The sequence below is a fragment of the Zingiber officinale genome, chromosome 4B (genome assembly GCF_018446385.1).
Source record: "Zingiber officinale cultivar Zhangliang chromosome 4B, Zo_v1.1, whole genome shotgun sequence".
NCBI lineage: Eukaryota > Viridiplantae > Streptophyta > Magnoliopsida > Zingiberales > Zingiberaceae > Zingiber > Zingiber officinale.
In genome coordinates, this window is record NC_055993.1 from 100131533 (window position 1) to 100150017 (window position 18485).

Consider the following 18485-nt stretch of genomic DNA (forward strand, 5'->3'; position numbering starts at 1 on the left):
CAAAATCCAAGTGTCTAAGCTCAGTGCAATTAATCTGGAGCTGGATGACCTGGCCCCCAAGCAAATCCGTAAGCACGAGGATCTCCTCATCCAACAGCCAATGTTCCAAATTTTTCATTCGAAGAAAAATATCACTGTAACTGAAATTCAAACTGTGAATTCTAACCGTGAATGCTTGAAAAACTGCTTGAGTGTCTTGTCATTGCAGCATAACCCAAGGGCATTATTGCATAGAAGCTATCAAAGTCTATCAAGAAACACAATATTAAAAAAGCATCTGGATTTATTTCAATCTGGGCGACACCTCAAAACAAAAACAATCGTTCTGGATCAACACACTTGTTCAGACATATTTCATTGGAGCAGTACTGATTAACTTCCATAAAAAACGCATATAGATCAAAAGGCAGTAACAAGATAGAAAGCAGTTTTTGCTGCTACGGCAGATGAAGAACATCTCCAGATATTATTACCATTTGGAAATGCATCACGCTGCTAGTATTTATTGTTGCCAAAGTTCTTGCACCAAAGCTGAGAAGGAATTGGGCGAACTGGGTGATGAGGCCGTTGCTGCAAAATAGATAACCAAAGTACAAAGCATCACTGTATCGTATTGTTCAGATAACAATTCATAGTAAAGCTAGCATTTGATTCTCTTTGGGATTGCAGTGGATGAACTACAACCAGCAAGGCTTTCAAGGTCCCATTCCACAAAAGAAATAAACTATCCTGATTTCTGATGGTGAGGAGAAAAAAGATGCTGAAACACAGATCATATTATGTTATTTTTTATTTGAATGACTAGAATGATCCAACCACCAGAGGCATATATGACAATAACTAGTTGATCAACAACAGGATAAATTGATGCCTTTCCATCAACTCTACATGAAAAGTAGCACTAAAAATTGAGCAGTATCAACAGAAATTTATTTTCAAGCATCCAATCTAGCATCATGAAGCAAAACTGCAAACCATGTTTAGCAATTAAGCTTGGCCTTGTCATTGGAAATGCAGTTACAAAACCTAGATGGAGATACTACCAGTTGACTTGAGATTAACCAATATGCATATTTAGGCAGTCATTGGTGTCCTAGAATAGGGTTAGACATATAGTTGAACTTATTCATGCATTTCAGTTCAATTATTCATATGGATCTAATGCCAAATTACAATATTTATGTTACAAAACTAGGATCTATCTCGTCCTATTAACTACCATCAATATAAACTTCATATTAAATTTTTAGGATTTACATCAAACTTCCAAGAAAGACCTACCACACATATGAGTCACAGCTAAGTATAACTACTGAGGAGTTTCCTTGCCAGAACGTGAGCAATAGGCCATTGTTCTTGATGGCGGTGCCACATCTTACATCTAGGATGATAACTATTATGGACCACTGGTTTTTCCACACGATAAAAATGAAAGACACTGTTGTTCTAATTCCTTCTCCTTTTTTTCCTTTCTCTCCTCTCTCTGTATTTCTAATCTCTCTGATTCTATCTCAAATTCTATCCACTTTAACTTCATGAATATAAATCTTATAAATTTATTTACTAAATACATGCTCTATTTTTATGTTTATTTTTTTACTATTAATCCATCATTTGGAACCTGTTTTACCTGTCTCCTTGGCTTTTCTCTTATTGTCTAACACAGTTGCTCATGCATTGTTCTTTTTGAGATGCAGATTATTATTAACATTTTAGTATTTTTAAATAAATCTTTCCTATAAAATAAACCAGTGAAAGTCTGCTATTTTGGACAAGGTTATTTTTTCACTAATTCTATTAGACCTGGTAAATACTAGACCACGTTTTTAGAAAATTTGGCTGTTGTTGAGTCTAGAAAAAAACCACACCTTGTTTTATTAAATTTCAATTTTCAATAAAATTTTATTTTATCTATGAGTGTTTTCTCACTAGCCATTTCCTACATCACTTTGGTAATTGATAAAGCTAGACAAATATTCCAGATAATGTGAAATGCACCTTCTTGCATGGGATACATGAAAACCACGGACAAAAGGTTCTTGTTGATGATAATGCATCAAAGAAAGATGAGAGGAAAATTATTCACAAATTATTCAATGAACACTCAAATATATTTAGTTTTTGTTTCTGCATACTAAAAGGAATTTGTTCATAATACTAAATTGAATGAGGTCAAATAAGAAAAAAAATCAATTTGGTTTCATCTTCAGAAGACCTCTCATATATTTTCATTTACTAATAAAAATTAATAGAAGATATTGGAAAAGAGAGAAGAATTTGCATATGGACTTTATTAACTTAAAAAATATATATGATAGATGTCTTAGACAAAATATTTGCTAAATATGTTGATGTGGCAAATAAAATTAACAATTCATGTTGTATGGTGATCATGTCATAAGATGGCCTTGCTATTTTGCCAATGTAAAATTAGACAAAGTAATATAAAACTTATTACATTTATATGATGTACGATTGCATCACCACTATCATCAGGTAAGTCATGTTTGTTCCAGCTATTTGGGATCGGCTACCTCAATCTTATTCCTCTATTGAATCCTATATAAAACAGCATACTAGCAATATTCAAATTGAGTAAACCATTTTTTTTACATTTACTAATACTATTTTTTGCTCTTCCTCTTATCTTTTACACAATCCACCCTAATAGATTCCACTCTATTAGTTTTGAACATTCCTAAAACTATCATAACCTATTTTTTCCCCATTTTATTATTTGTTAGAACTACACCTATTTACGTTTGAATATTAGTATTTTTTTATTCTTATTCTTCTAGTAATTCTACGCATCTATTTCTTGTATAATAGAAAATGTCGTTAAAAGTTTTTTACATAAATAATTTGTTTATCAAATGGGTCAAGTTGAGCCATTTATTGTTATTTTGCGGCATATAACTTATGTGTTCTATCTGATAATATGTCCTTGTAAGAGTTCTATGAATCCTAGATCTTTTAGTCATTGAAGCATTACTATTGATCTATCTTTAGTAGGATGTAAAAGGAATGATCCGAACGGAGAGGAGATTTTGGGGTCTTGTGTGGTGGTCATATTCCTCTTAGAATTAATAAAAAAATTTATAAGATTGTGGTACTACTTGCCGTACTTTATGGATCAAAGTGTTAGGCTACGAGGAAGCAAAGTAACAAACACATACAAAAGTATAAAAAAATAATTTAATTAGTTTGAGTACTACTAGTTATTGGCCTTGTATAGAGGTTAATAGGGGATTTTAAATAGTTAGGACAAAGGTAGCTTATTAATGTTGATCATAGGCCAGCTCTAATTCCTTACCTTTTGAAGGCAATACTAGAAGAACTCACCAAATATATCTTATTTGTAGGCAATATTATGTTAATTGATGTAATTGTAAATAAACTGAACTAGATAATTTTAGAGAAAAAAAAACTAGAAACTAAAGGTTCAAAGTTGAGTAGAATTAAAATTTAATATGTAAAATATAGTTTCAATAATCAGAGAAAAATCCTGGGAACCATTAAGATGGATGAATCAACTTTTTAGTTTTTTGATACATTGCATCTATTCTTTAACAAGAAGGGATATTGATGAAGAAATCATTAAAATGATGAAACATAAGAGATAAAATGGAGAGGAGTTTTTCAAGTCTTGTATGATCTTCGTGTGCTCCATCAGCTAAAAGCATAATTTTATAACATTATAGTGTGGCCTATGGTACTTTTTAGCTCACAACATTAGGTTATTAGGAAATAACACATAAAAAAATTAATTTAGCATAAATGGGAGTTTTAACATGGATGTGCGAGATTATTTGAAGGTGGAAAATTTAAAATATTGCTATTCTATAGCAATTAGGAACAACTTCTAATATATATAATAAAATGGGAGAAAAAAGATCAAACATAAAGACATGGCAAAGTTGATGATCAATAGAATTTTATAATTAGATCAGTTGAATTGATAAGAGTGAAAGGTGTAAGTAACATGGAATTTTAAGGAAATTCTAGTTACTGTCATAAACTTTGATTGAATTGAGTACTATTAGTGATATGATTTTTCATAGAGTTCAATGCAGGTTAAGATCCATGCAACCAACCCCAAATAGTTAGGATGAGCATGACTTAATGATGATAAAGTTGCTTACAATACCAAAGGTTTTTTTATTTTTTTCCATATTTTATCTCATAGGAATTATGCTATATAGACCCTGATGGATGATAGATCTACAAAAATTGATGCTTAAACATTACAAGTAAGATGGTCTTATAATGGAATTAATGATAAGGCAACCTTAATCAACAACTGCATTGAGATTCCAGAATTCTCCTATTTTGGCACGTTAAGCATACTTTAAAAAACCGAATCCCTTGATCACCTACCGTGTTCACTATTACAACTCAATTGAATTGTGACAGTAGAATGAATCTTCTCCACAAGACCCCTAATATTCTTCATCCTGCCTCATCGGACTTCTAAGAACAGAAATAACTGTAGTAGACAACTTCTATACAGAAGAAATAAATCTCGCTGCTCAAAATCATCTATAACAGTCACAAGCATTTCTTACGATTCTATCTACTGGAAAAAAGAAACAGAAATACAAAATTTTCATTCCACCGACTGATTTAAATAGCAATATAAACAAAACGGTCATCTAAAGATGAGATCTTCAGATGAATATAAACAATACGCTATCGACGTAGGAGAATAGCAAACATGATGAGGCTGAGCGAGAAAAGAAGGGGAGCGCTGACCTCAAGCTCGGCAGATTTTATGGCGATGGGGATGCAGACAAGGAAGATACCGAACATAGCGATCGCAGTGTTGCGCCTCCAGTGCTTGGGGCGGCAATAGGGCCCGCCCGTCATGCTCCAAACCTTGGTCCTGAAATCCTCCACTCCGGCATGGTGACCGTGGCCTTCTCCGCCGCCTCCACCCATGGCGATGAGTCGATTACCAAATCCCTCTTCCTCTCTGCGCCCTACCTCGTCCAGATCCTGTGGTTTTGCCCTTCGGCCCGATGTAAAGTTGGGGAATTAAACCAGACGGCACGTGGGAATCACGTGACTTAAGGATTCGAACACGCGAAAAGCGCGTGATATGGCATTATGAAAATTTGGCCTCCAAAACTATCTAATCGGTTTATTTATTAAATCCATTAAAAAAAAAAGGATAAAGAACTACCATAAATTTACTTACGAAAAAAAATCAGCATTGCGTGTAATAAAATAACAAAAAAAAATTTACTAGCACGTAAGTTAAAATAATACCCTTGCAATTAATGAAATATTTTAAAATTGTCCAGTTGTGTTTATATTGAGTTTGACATTGTAATCTAAGTACTAATCAAATTATGAAGGTGGGTCGATTGCAAAAGGAGGATAAACAAATGCCTGGTTGAGTATCTAACCAAATTTAACTTGCACAGTAGGCCATACGATTTACAGATTATTATCAGTCCAACAGAACCATTCGAGCCAGTGTTTCTCTCATGAACTTCTCAAACTGCAAATAAGGGAAAAAAGTGGTGGAAAATTATCAATGCAAAAGCTTGAACCAACTTCTTATCTACTTTTCTTTGGGGGTCTCCTTGTTGGTTTCTTCATTGTCCTCCTTGGGCAGTGGCTGGATCCTGACATAAGGCTTCCTAGTTAATATCTCTCCTCGCAGAGCAGCTGCGTATCTGTCATTGGTATCTTCCTTGCGTTGCAGTTCGCCAAGAAACTCAGCCAGCCTCTCTTTGTTAACTTGCCCCATCATCTAAAATGTGGATCCAGCAAACAGATTAAAAGCCATGAAAAATACAGACCATGAAAGCAATATGCCAGTAACATAGACGACAACACAGTGATAGTAAGAACGGCAGAAGTGAAATTCCAGCACAAGCAATAACAGCTTCTTTAGTTTGATTACCTATTTAACTGAATATTGAATAGACAAGCAATAAATTTGGTGTTGTGTATTACAAATTCCATCGGAAAGGTATTTGTATCAAGCTTTTGTGCTTAATTGACGTTAGGATGATGTAAACCAGCTAATTTTATGCAGTTATTCATCATTTACCATGCGTCATGAATCTCCAGTATCATCTTCGCATCATCTTTTGGGGGAATGATAAGGCAATAAGTCTACCATGATCAACTTATAATAGTGAAAATAAAACTAACAAGGGCATAGGAAGGAAAAGAGTATTCAAGATTAAGTAATAATTTGGAACATGTCAACTATAACCAAGAGATTTGATACGCATGGAGTAAAAGACTGTCAAAAGAGTATATTCCAAACATATACAATGATAGAATTAGATATTAAGACCTGATACAAGACAACTCCAAATTGTTTTCACCAAAATACGTTTGTTTTTATCAAATACGTTTTATCAACAGAGAATATAATTGATGTTGGAACTTTGTTACGACTGTTAGACAATGAAAAATCACCATAAGTCACAATGACTAGAAGAGGCTATTAAGCATGAAGAGCAAACCAAAAATTAATAATCATTTTTTATGCATAATTTCAAGGAACTGGATGACAGATAAAAATAATTATCATCACTTCAGAACCAAAGATGCCTAAAAATGAATGATAAGTGTAACATTAATCCCGAATGCAGCTAAAGTGTGCTTATAGACGTCAAATTTATTTAAAACAAATCTCTTTCCCATTTATCCAGATGCATTAAGTCACATGAGAAATCTCTAACAAGGTAATTCTAAGGGCTTCAATTGTTATTTAATTATATTACAGGGCAAGAAAAGAGATATCGTAGTCACACAAATGACTCAAGATGTTAGGATCGATGTGGCCGGCAAGAGAGGATGAATTACCTGCACAATAATAACAGACAAACCTTTCTCGATCTTTTGAAATAATAATATACTTGTATAAACAGAATTAATAAACCAAAAAAATAAGAGGTTACCGATTTTTTTACTTAGTTACAACTGGGAAAGTTATTAATCCAAGACTCTGAAGCACTACTCAAATTCTCCTTTCGTCGTAGGCAGAGATGCTTCTTACAAGCATTGGAAGCACACAAGGTAGTAGAACACTTAAAGAAACTCGTATATCAGTTGTTCTAAACTACTGGGATCATGACTATATTTTATAGCCCTGTTCGGGGCGCCTGGAAGGTTCCACGTGCCTGGAGGGGAATAAGACTTTATCCCCGTCGCAACGGCTTGCGCCACGTAGAGTTTGGCTAAGTTTTCAACTCCGGATGCTCGGAAGGGTTCCAAACACTCAGAACCAAAAAGTCAGCCTCTGTTGACTTTTTGGTCCAGATCTTCTGGTCTGTTTTCGCTCGCTTGGGTTCGGGTCTTCCGCTCCGGCACTGCTCGCTTGGGTGATCTCGGCCATCCGGAATAGAGCTCACCCGACCCAACTTTCAGCCTTCGAGCTATCTTTTGCTCCGACTTCTCGTCCCTCGGAAACGCTACGCGCCTCCTTCTCGTCCGCCCGTGTACTCTTCCGCAGTACCTCGTCCCTCAGACGCATCGAGTCTATCGGCTCTCTTCCATGTCGTCCTTCTCGCTAGCTACGTCTTTCGCTTGACTCTTATGCTCCTAAGTTCCTGCACATTTAGATACAAGTGTTAAATACCAACAAGACCTAACCTGACTTGGTTAATCACATTAAAACTATTTTGGGGTACTAACAATCTCCCCTTTTTTGATGTGAACAAACTCAAGTTAGGATAAACCTCAAAAATAACAGTTATACTTTTTGAAAGAGAATTTTTTTTAAAAAAAAATATGTACTAACTACTCTCCCCCTATACTTAATCTTCACTAATCTCCCTTTTGATTATATTAAAAAATGGGATATTTTAAAAATAACTTTGGAAAAGGTAAATATAGAGTCTAAGGGAAAAAAATAAAAGGTTAAGCTTCAAGAACTTTGGTTTTATTAACAAGTTTTTTAAAAAAAAAAACTTTAAATGTTAAAAAGATTTAACAAGGGTAAAAATCTGATTTTTAGGGAAAAAAATTAACACAAAACAAACTTGTATTTTGATAACTAATTGATAGAAAATTTTCTAACAGAAATTTTGATAAGCAATTCAAAGCATTAGTTAAATGTTTACAGTAAGTCAATTAAACATTCAATTCAGTAATTAGCTTCCAGGCTGTGGCGAGGCACTAGGCCTTCTTGGTTATTAGAGCATCAACCACTTCTAAATAAAGTCTCTTAAAGAATTTAAATATTTATTTTCTTTCAGAAATCCCCTAGATCTAACAGGTCATGCATCAAAAGATAATTTTAATTTAAGCAAGATTTTAGAACCCAAAATAGATTCCTTCCTACCAGATTTATCCAAAACATTCTAGGAACATACTTCTGATATTTTTCTAATTTAGCCGTTATGATATTTAAGATGTCAATTTAGGTTTCTATAATTTTTCCAGTATGTTGATTATCATATGCAAAGTTTCTTGATTTTTTTAATTTGGTCCTTCAATTTTTCATTTTCATCTTTTAATTTATCATACATTTCTATTGGGCATGTTTTTACTAGGATTGTTCTTAATTCCAAAACTTCCTTATTCAAATTAATATTTTTCGTTTTTAGCTTACATAGGGATCTCGTCATGGATTTAATATTTGAATATAACTGGTTAGGGGTAGTAAACATACCTCACTTACCAGATCTATTCTGAAGTTTGTTTCTTCCTCCTCGCTACTACTTTCCTCTAAAGAGCCTCCCCCTTCATCTATGTTCTCCTCCTGATGGCTTGCCGTCAGTGCAAGTCCAGCGTACTTCTCCAGATTTGACTCTGACGACTCATCCCACGTTGCTTTCAGGGTTTTGTGTTTTGTTGTGGTTGGTCCCTTCTTATTTTCCTTCTTCAGCTTTGGGTCGTCATCATTAATGTGCCCCTCTTCATTGCAATTATAGCATCTTACCTTCCTTGCTCTCCTTTTCTTTGCCTACACTTGATTAAACATATTAGTTTTAAAAAAATTCTTGAATTTCCTTACCATGTATAATGTTTCATTGTCGTCGAAGGAGTTGTCGGTGTCTGATTCATCCTTCTTGGCTTTTAGAGCAATGTTATTTAATTTCTCTATTTCCTAAGAATCTATATAGCGAGACTCGTGAAGTTCAAAAGTTGAAAATATACTTTCAAGAGTATATGCCTCAAGGTCCTTAGAGATGTAGTAAGCATCTACTAAGGCTGACCATTCTTGAGTTCTCAGAAAGAAGTTGAGGTCGTTGAGCTGGGTAATCAAGTCTTTGATTCTTACGTGGAGTTGGGATATTTTTCTCTCCCTTTTTCGCTTCGGAGGATGTCCCGCTTAGCCAGTTTGGATTCCGAGGTACCTTCGTGAAGCTCCAAAATTCTTCAGAGATCTTTGGTGGTGTCGTAGCTTCCGATCCGACTGACTTCCTGGGGCGAAAGAACGCTGAGCGGATGGAAATCTGCTTTTCCATTAGCTACAAAGTCAGCTTGCTCGGTTTTCGTCCATGTGTATTCTTCTTTCTCGGCTCCGTGCTGATCCGTAGGTACTACAAAACCGTATTTTATACTTAAGAGAATTTCGAAGTCGATTTTGAAGAATACCTCCATGCGCTTCTTCCAAGTTGCGAAGTCTCCCTCAAATTTCGACGGGTAAATGCTAGATCCGGCCATTTCTTTTGTTTCGGATGGCGGTTAGTCCTTCTGAAACAGGTCTGGCTCTGAAACCAAATGTTAGCATCGGTGCAGCCGACAAGAGAGAGTGAATTGCCTACACAATAATAACAAACAAACCTTTCTCGATCTTTCGAAATAATAATATACTTGTATAAACAGAATTAATAAAACAAAAAAAATAAGATGCTACCGATTTTTTCACTCGGTTACAACCGGGAAGGTTGTTAATCTAAGACTCTGAAACACTACTCAAATTCTCCTTTCGTCGTAGGCGGAGAAGCTACTTACAAGCGTTGGAAGCACACAAAGTAGTAGAACACTTAAAAAAACTCGTATATCAGTTGTTCTAGACTACTGGGACCAGAGTTATATTTATAGCCCTGTTCGAGGCGCCTAGAAGGATTCTAGGCGCCTAGAGGGGGATAAGATTTTATCCCCGTCGCAACGGCTCGCACCACGTAGAGTTTGGCTATGTTTTCAACTCCAAGGGGCCGGAAGGGTTCCGGGCGCCCGGAACCAAAAAATCAATCTCTGTTGACTTTTTGATCCGGGTCATCTGGTCTGGTTCCGCTCGCTTGGGTCCAGATCTTCCGCTCCGGCTCCGCTCGCTTGAGCGATCTCGGCCATCCGGAATATGGCTCACCCGAACCCAACTTCCGGCCTTCGAGCAATCTTCCGCTCCAGCTTCTCGTCCCTCAGAAACGTCGCGCGCCTCCTTCTCGTCCGCCCGCGTACTCTTCCGCAACACCTCGTCCCTCAGACGCACCGAGCCCGTCGGCTCTCTTCCGTGCCGTCCTTCTCGCTAGCTGCGTCTTTCGCTCGACTTCCTGTGCTCCTAAGTTCCTGCACACTTAGACACAGGGGTTAAATACCAACAAAACCTAACCTGACTTGGTTGATCACATCAAAACTACCTTGGGGTACTAACACAAGAGACTCAAATAGTTAGGAAACTACAACTTGCAAATTCACAAAGCAATATCAAGTGGCTTACAAGCTACATAACATAAGTTATTTTGGTAGATACAGAAAACTGCAATACACTTTAAATCATATCATTATTCTATTCAAGTTTCTTTGTAATGCTTTCACTAGAAATAAAGAAAAAAAAAGTTGATTTCTAGATTGGCATTTCTATAACATTGTTAAATGTGACAGACATATAATGAGAAAGTTCTTTGTGATTTACAATAAACCAGGATTTAATAAAGAAAGCAACATTTTTGCATAAACATTCCCATTGCAGATAACAGGGTTCTAATAGATTCCTTCCATTTTAAGAGTAGTGTTCAGCATGCTTCTCTCAGTCCTTAACCGGCATAGATTTTTTGCAAGCTGAAGAAAAAAGACCAGTAAACTGAAATCATATGAAGGTGGATGGAGCACAACCATTGTTTTATCATCTTCTCTTCACCAGCCTTTCTCCTATTGATACCACAATCCAAAATACCTTCTTGAAGTCAAACTATCTCCATCTTCTAGCACCACAAACATTATTAGCACAATCTTCACTATTGTTGTTCCTAAGAGTACAAGGTGCAAATGAAAAGAAAGCATAGATGTACCTATGATATTTGAATAAATCAACGCTTTCTTGTTTACAGATATTCATGGACAAATGAATTGGAAATAAGAGACTGAAACATGATTACACTGCAAAAGACCCTTCATCCATTTCCCTTCACCACCCAATTTCTATTCTCAAACTTAGTCAGTGAAGACAATTCGGCATTGAGACACAAAAGGAAAAGGTTCTTAGAAAGCGTAAGTTAAGGTACCTCTCTTAGTGCAACAATCATGCATGGACTAGCGCTGTGAATTCCTAACAGTAAAATACCTAACAGAAACTATGCCTAAAATGAACTTGTCCTCTCATTGGTCATCAATTCATCAAGCACGTTTTTTTCCTAAACACCATTAAACACACACTAGTAGTAGCAGGTGTGAACATAAGATTGAAATTCTTAACCCTAGTTCTGTTTCCCCTTCGAGAGATAGGAATTAATCATAGAAAATCTCTCAAAGATCTAAACATCTCCTCAAAGAAACATATAACAGAAACTAAAGTGATCTGCGAACGGTACGGTGGATTCGGGGCTGGCAGTCTTGCGGAGGTGGGCCTCGAGCTGCTCTTGCCGAGAGTTAGTGAACTGCATCACGCAGTAGCCGATGACGCCGGGGACGACGCCGCAAGCCGCCGCGAAGAAGAAGAAGAAGGGCTTGGAATCGCGGGTCTTCCGCACCAGCCACCGCCACGACTCGCTCTTCTCCCACAGTAACGACATCTCTCCCCGCTCTCCGCCGCCCCAACCGTAGCAGTCGTCGAACTCTCTCAAACGCCCACTCACTTCGCCCTACAAATTATACGACACCGTTTTTTTACAAAAAAAAACTTCAAATATTACTAATTTACAGTTCGGCCCTTCTAAATCGATAAGGCTTCTTTGATTGCGAAAATAATTCCTTTTAAAATTATTTTCTACATAAATATTTCATAATTTTTTATTTTCATTATATTATACAATAATAAATTTTAATTATTATTCAATTTATTCCGTAATGATTAATTATATTAGTACAACAATAAGTAAATAGTTGTCCCCACTATAAATAATTGCTCCAATATATTTTAATTAATTTTTAATAGATAAAAATATTTCATCCATTATGTTAGGAGAAAAATATCCCCTCCTCCATGAATATCTAGTCAGGGATTGATGATACTGGCCATCTACTTATCACATTTTATTCTAATAAATAGTCAATTTGTAATTAAAAAAATGGTTCTAAAAAAAAATCAAAAGTTTTAGAATTTGATTTTTGTTAACACGATAGGCGGTTGACCGTGATTTGCTGGTCAAACCAGCAATTGACAGGATTCCTCGTTCCCCATTAACAATAACCCACCATTTAATCAATCTATTAACTATAAATAAACCCCGTCTTCTCCTCCCAATTAGCTTTTCCTCTCCCACTTATTCACTTTTTATCTCCTGTTCTTAACTAATTTTCTTAATCTCTTTGGATTAATTAAGAGGGGAATTGAGATACAGGGATTGAGAGTATAATTCCAATAAATGGAGAACTTGTTAGGGCTCCTGAGGGTGCGGGTGGTCAAAGGGATCAATCTCGCCTATCGTGATGCCACCGGAAGCGACCCCTACGTTGTCGTTCGCATGGGCAATCAGGTGAGTGTTGTTTATTAGCGATATAGTCTTGTATGCTCGAAATGGTTGGATTAGTAGTATCTTTGTCTTATTTGTCTCCTTGTTTTGGCTAGAAATTGAAGACTAGCGTGAAGAAGAACAATGTCAATCCAATTTGGAATGAAGATTTGACTCTCACCGTTTCAAATCCTCTTCAGCCAGTGAAACTTGTATGTATATAAGTTTACTATCTTTTTCAAAACGATGATGCATGAGATTGCGAGTACTTTATATGATAATGTAGAAAGTATACGACAAGGATACCTTCAGTCGCGATGACAAAATGGGAGATGCGGAGATCGACATTGAGCCGTTCGTGGAAGCTGTGAAGATGAACCTATCTGGGCTCCCTAATGGCACCACAATAAGGAGAGTGTATCCCAATAGGCAAAACTGCTTGGCGGACGAGAGTGGCATCGTGTGGAGAGATGACAAGGTGGTGCAAGACATCATACTTAGGCTCAGAAATGTCGAGAGTGGCGAATTGGAGCTACAACTGATGTGGATTAGCATACCAGGCGCTGCGGGCTTTTAGGGCGATGATATGTATCTTGCAAGTTCAAATCTCAAAGCCTTATTTACTTGTTCTCCTCCATTGTATCAATTTTTTTTTTACCATTTATATACACAATGACTTGGTATTTTTTCCCCCATAATCTCAAATATCAACAAGTCAAATGGATGAAATATATTATGTAACTGGTGATGTGCATATGTTTATCTAAAAATCAACAAGAGAATTTACATCGTGAAATGATCTTGGACAGACTTCAAGAAAAAACTGAGTACTAGAAAGATAGAGGTGAGCATGGAGGATGATACAAGTACTTGTATTAGTGCACAAATGAAAATGAAGAAAATACTAACAATGACATTAGCAAAATGAAAACCATGGATATTTAGAAATAAAAAGTAGGAAATATCATCATTTGAAAAAACAATAATTCATAGTACAAAAAGAACTCTAGGCAAATACCAGGGGTTTATTAGGGAGTACTGATTGATAACTTAAACAAAAATCAACAGCTAACGATACTGAAACTACAGATACCCAACAACTAACGATACTGAAACTACAGATACCAACTGCTCAAAAATGAAGAGGCCGAAATCAGGCATCCAATTGTAATCAAGCAAAAGCTGTGAGGCTTTTACTTGAAGCACTTGGCATCCAATAAGGCCTCGCCTTCGAAAGGCTCCTGATCTTCGATCATGGCATTAGCTCTCTCCTTCTGTATTTCATCTGAGATATCAACCTTTACCCAATCATAGAGCTCCATGTCATAGACCTCATCGAACACAAACTTTGGAATTTCCTGCCCTCGGAAAAGCCACAGCCCCTTCACCTTGAATGGAGGCTCAGAACCAATCACCAGCATCTTACCAAATGCATATTTTCGTGCCAAGTCCATGCGCTGCAAGAACCCACCCACCTTGTTCAGGGTCACAAATGATACTGTATTTTCATCGTTGTACTTGTAGTCACAGAACCATAGAGAGTAGCCCTCAGGATCATACATGTCCCAGAAACCTGCATCCATTATTAGCATTACATACAATCAGTGAAATCTTTTTAAAAACACTTGGGTAACATATATATTGGTGCATGCACTATCAGCTCATACTTTCTTCTACCATTCAAAGAACTTTTGAATGCAATATATATGCTTTTGATCCTCTTTGCAGGCTCTGGCAAATTAGATTATGGACTAATGCTTCTAGAGCATCGGACCCATCAGCATGTTATTGTCAAAACAATATCCAACCACATAAAATATTAACTAGGGTGTTTTCATATAAGATTATTGGGCTTGTTATGTTATGCACATCTAAAGAAGATTACATTTTTAGCATGTTGATAACAGATAAAATACGGAAAAGAAAGTGTCAGCAAGCACTATGTTATATCACAGATTAGGCAATGCAGAATGGTTGGTAAACTAGAGGGAAAAACAATATGAAAAGGCAACAAAAAATTTATCAAAAAAAATCCAAACATACCTTTAATAGCAACCTCACGGAAGTTGGTTTTTGTATTGGAATAAAGCCTCTTCCATTCATCCAATATCATTTTACTAGGGGGAAGTAGATCTAAAGGATTTTTTGGCTTAGGCTTCGGAGCATCCTCCTCTTCCTCATTTACTTCAGGTGTTTTTGGCTTTGCAGGCTGCTGTTTTGGTTCTTTCTTAACTTCCTGAGGCTTAGCTGGTTCTTTAGGTTGAACAGGTTTCTTTTGTGAAGAAATAGCTGGAACTGAGTCTGTCTGCTTCACCTCACCTAACACCTTATGGAAATTAGGTTGATTAACCAGAGTCCAGAAATACCTTTCCACGTGGGGGAACTCTGAGGTGAAACTCTTAACCAAGATTCGAGAAAATCCAACATATAAGTTGCATGTCATAATAATATCAGCTAGTGTAATTGAATGGCCAACAAGGTATGTGTTAGAAGCAAGGTGAGTATTCAAAGCTCCGAGTGCCCTCTTTAAACTAGTTATCGCTAGTTCCTCAGCCTACAAAAACATTGTCTTGTAAAGACAAGGTACAAGGTGTATATGATGCACTTGCAAAACAACTATTATACTTACAGGAGCAAGGTAAGGGATGTATCCAACTCGTGGATAGAGCCACCGTGCAATATTTACATCAATTTCCATAGATGAAAAATCAATCCACTGTTCAATGTGGGCCTGCCAAGCATATGCCAAAAAATACAATTATTTGAATTGCATTAATACGTCAAAAATTTAAGGGAGGTAAAAGACTTACAAAGTCAATGAGCGAAGAGCCATAAAGAGGATTATTCTCCTTCAGGCGTGTAACTGAAGCATGGATAAAAAAAGTAAATAAGAGTAAGACATGAATCTTCATTCACAAAAATTGCAGTTTGCAACCAAAGTTTTGCTTCCACTTGCAGTTTGACTCTGAAAATAACCATAAACTAAGCAATTATATTTTCTGAAAAGACTTCAGTTTGTAACCAAAGTTTGCTTCAATTTGCAGTTTGACTTCCAACCTTTCAAAAATCTCAATTTGTCTATGGGCCTTGCTTAGGAGGTCTTTCCTTTGCAATCTGAGCATATTTCCATAATTTTTCTAACATAAAATGTCACCATGCGCGCATGAACATAATTATTACTTACTGTGCAGGTGGCATTTCTTTTAAAAAACCACAGAAAAAACTGGGTTGCTGAAAGAAAATGGAATGCAATCCCATGGTAAAAGAAATGAAGATTCTTGAAATTTTGTGGAAACTTGTTAATTAGGATTATGTTGCTCAAACTCGGGTATTAGTGTGGCATAGGTGTGGATCTGAGTGTGAGAAACAGGGACTCAAGATTCCAGTAACTATACTATATTATTAACAATCATAGTCACGTTCATGTATCAAAGATTGTAAGAACTAAGAACCATATTTTGGGAAGAAAAAATAAAATTGTAAACTCATGAACAAAAATTCTCCATACCATATCGAGCTATAGCATTGCTCTCAAAAATCGGGCCATCTGGTGTCTCCAACACAGGTATCTGAACTCAAATTTACCCAGAATTTGAAGTTGGAAAGGAGCACTTCACAAACAATCACGGTATAATGTTTGTACAAAAAATTATATACCTTCCCTATTGGGTTCATCTTGAGAAACTCTGGAGTTTTATTAGATACACCCATTTCAAAATTCTTAGCCAGCTCAATTTGAACCCCAGTGTACTCTGCAGCAATGAGTGACTTGAAAGCGTTCTTGTTTCCATTTCCACCGTGAAAAACCTGGGTAATTAAATCTCAACATAATACAACCAGGTTTCAAAGTAAAAAAGCCACAGGCACACACGCACATAATAGTAGTAAGCTAGTTAGGCAATTCATCCAGCACAAAAAAATAATCTACTGCATAGCTCGATTTCTAGATCTAGATAATACTGCTAGTAGTGTTACAAAAAAAAAAAAAGGAACCTCCAACATAAACTTATAAGCCATTTTTTCTAGCTGAAAATAATCCAGTGTTCATCTGGATGTTTGGACTATCCAATAATATGAATTAGATAAATAAATTGAAGAATCAATGTTTATCTGGTCGCCGCGATCCTGTGGCACCCGTGCTGGTGCTTGTCGGTGCCATCTGGCACAATATCCCACTATGATTTAAGAGTACCAGCCAACATACTCCAATTTCTCCTCCACGACGAAGAAGTTCAGACAGCTGACAGTATGCCAGTGCAAGAAGTCGGCAAAAGTCAGACTAGATGGTCAATGAAACAGTGGACAGAAATAGCAGCATTTTTTATAGGTTAAAAGTTCCAAAGGCTCGTCCTTTATCTTCTTTTTTTATTTTTTTTTTGAAAAGGTTGTGATTTGACACCCTAGCAACCTGAACGGCTACATTTAGTTACGGATATTTGTAGTGCCAAATAACAGAGTAAGAAACCAAACTTACTATCGCGAATCATAGGAACAAAATCCTCAAGAAAACATAATGGAAAATCCGATAAGAAAATAAAGAAATAAGAGATCTTCAACTTGTAGATAACAACATAAACTTCGACTGCGTGGCCACGAAACATACAAACGAATTCGCACAACCACAAAGATGAGTAATTTAAAAAACACCCTGATTCAAGAACTCACCAGCGCCATTGGACCTCAGTGATTGGCGGCCGCTTACGGTCCGGATGATATCTGTTCATCACATAACCAAAGAAATGAAATCAAAAACCTTAACGACGAATCTAGCGGAACAAAACAACAAGCATTGACAGACAATGCGATCAGACGGAGAAAGGAAATATAATTGGGATTTGAGAACTCACAGAGCAGATGCGGAGAGAGATGAATGCGGCGCTGTAGACGACGCGAGCAGTCAAGAGAAAGAAAACGTGAGCGGCCGCTTTATTATATAGAGGGGAAGCCTGGTCCATCTAGGGCAGCACGTACATTAAATTTGCAAACCGATCCGGTCGGTAGCGGTTTAGGAATCGCCTATCTGAGTCGGTTCTATTTACCCATGTACCCGCTCTTGTTGGGAAAATTCTCAGATCGGCCCTTCGTGCACGTTTTGGAAAAATATCAAAACTTTAAAACCTTCTAATGTAATCAAGATGATTACAATATTGATTATTTCATTTAATTTAATTCTAAAGTTGTAACGCAATTTCAGCTAGATTAGATTATAAAAAAATAATAAAGTTTTATAACTCGATATTTAACTAAAATTTAAATATTAAATATACTCTTAGTACATTTCTTACATCAATCGATTGCTGAAGTCGTTGTCGTTGTCGGCCACCGCCGTCGTCTCCACCCACTGCTGTCGCCGCCTTCAACGTCGACACTGGCACCAACCACCTCCGTTGGCAGAGGACATCAAATAAAAGAATATAATTATCCTTGTAATCAAAGATTATATGCATAGTATATTGTTATGGTCGAAATATGTTAGGGGGGTAATAGCTCGCCGCACTCGGTGATATGCTTCTTCGATGATGTGCAGTGAAATAAACAACAAGAAACACACTCACAACGCTAACGCTAAGGATTTACTTAGTATCCACCTCAAGAAGAGGTGACTAATCCAAGGATCCACACATCATGCACTATCCACTAGTAAAACACTCCTTGGTTACAGTCGGAGGTGGAGAAGCCTCG

The 18485-nt window shown here is 36.7% G+C and overlaps 4 protein-coding genes across 4 annotated transcripts; 1 reads left to right on the forward strand and 3 right to left on the reverse strand.

Annotated features, from left to right (window-relative positions):
- Nucleotides 1-265: 265 nt before the first annotated feature.
- On the reverse strand, nt 266-5022 carry LOC121975711. Its single transcript, XM_042527530.1, has 2 exons — nt 4753-5022; nt 266-570 (listed from the first exon to the last, which is right to left on the reverse strand). Exons 1-2 carry the CDS (start codon nt 4936-4938, stop codon nt 496-498), a joined length of 261 nt encoding a protein of 86 aa, XP_042383464.1. The 5' UTR covers nt 4939-5022; the 3' UTR covers nt 266-495.
- Nucleotides 5023-5380: 358 nt separating this feature from the next.
- Nucleotides 5381-12001, reverse strand: LOC121975710. The gene is made up of 2 exons (XM_042527529.1): nt 11724-12001; nt 5381-5758 (listed from the first exon to the last, which is right to left on the reverse strand). Exons 1-2 carry the CDS (start codon nt 11922-11924, stop codon nt 5567-5569), a joined length of 393 nt encoding a protein of 130 aa, XP_042383463.1. The 5' UTR covers nt 11925-12001; the 3' UTR covers nt 5381-5566.
- Nucleotides 12002-12601: 600 nt separating this feature from the next.
- LOC121977774 (protein C2-DOMAIN ABA-RELATED 3-like) lies at nt 12602-13435 on the forward strand. The gene is made up of 3 exons (XM_042530199.1): nt 12602-12827; nt 12920-13015; nt 13090-13435. Exons 1-3 carry the CDS (start codon nt 12717-12719, stop codon nt 13378-13380), a joined length of 498 nt encoding a protein of 165 aa, XP_042386133.1. The 5' UTR covers nt 12602-12716; the 3' UTR covers nt 13381-13435.
- A 308-nt stretch (nt 13436-13743) lies between these two features.
- Nucleotides 13744-17751, reverse strand: LOC121975712 (elongation factor 1-gamma 2-like). Its single transcript, XM_042527531.1, has 8 exons — nt 17651-17751; nt 17469-17519; nt 16461-16610; nt 16312-16372; nt 15614-15666; nt 15433-15534; nt 14847-15357; nt 13744-14376 (listed from the first exon to the last, which is right to left on the reverse strand). The coding sequence occupies exons 2-8, from the start codon at nt 17475-17477 to the stop codon at nt 13997-13999; spliced, it is 1266 nt and encodes a 421-aa protein (XP_042383465.1). The 5' UTR covers nt 17478-17519; nt 17651-17751; the 3' UTR covers nt 13744-13996.
- Nucleotides 17752-18485: the final 734 nt, after the last annotated feature.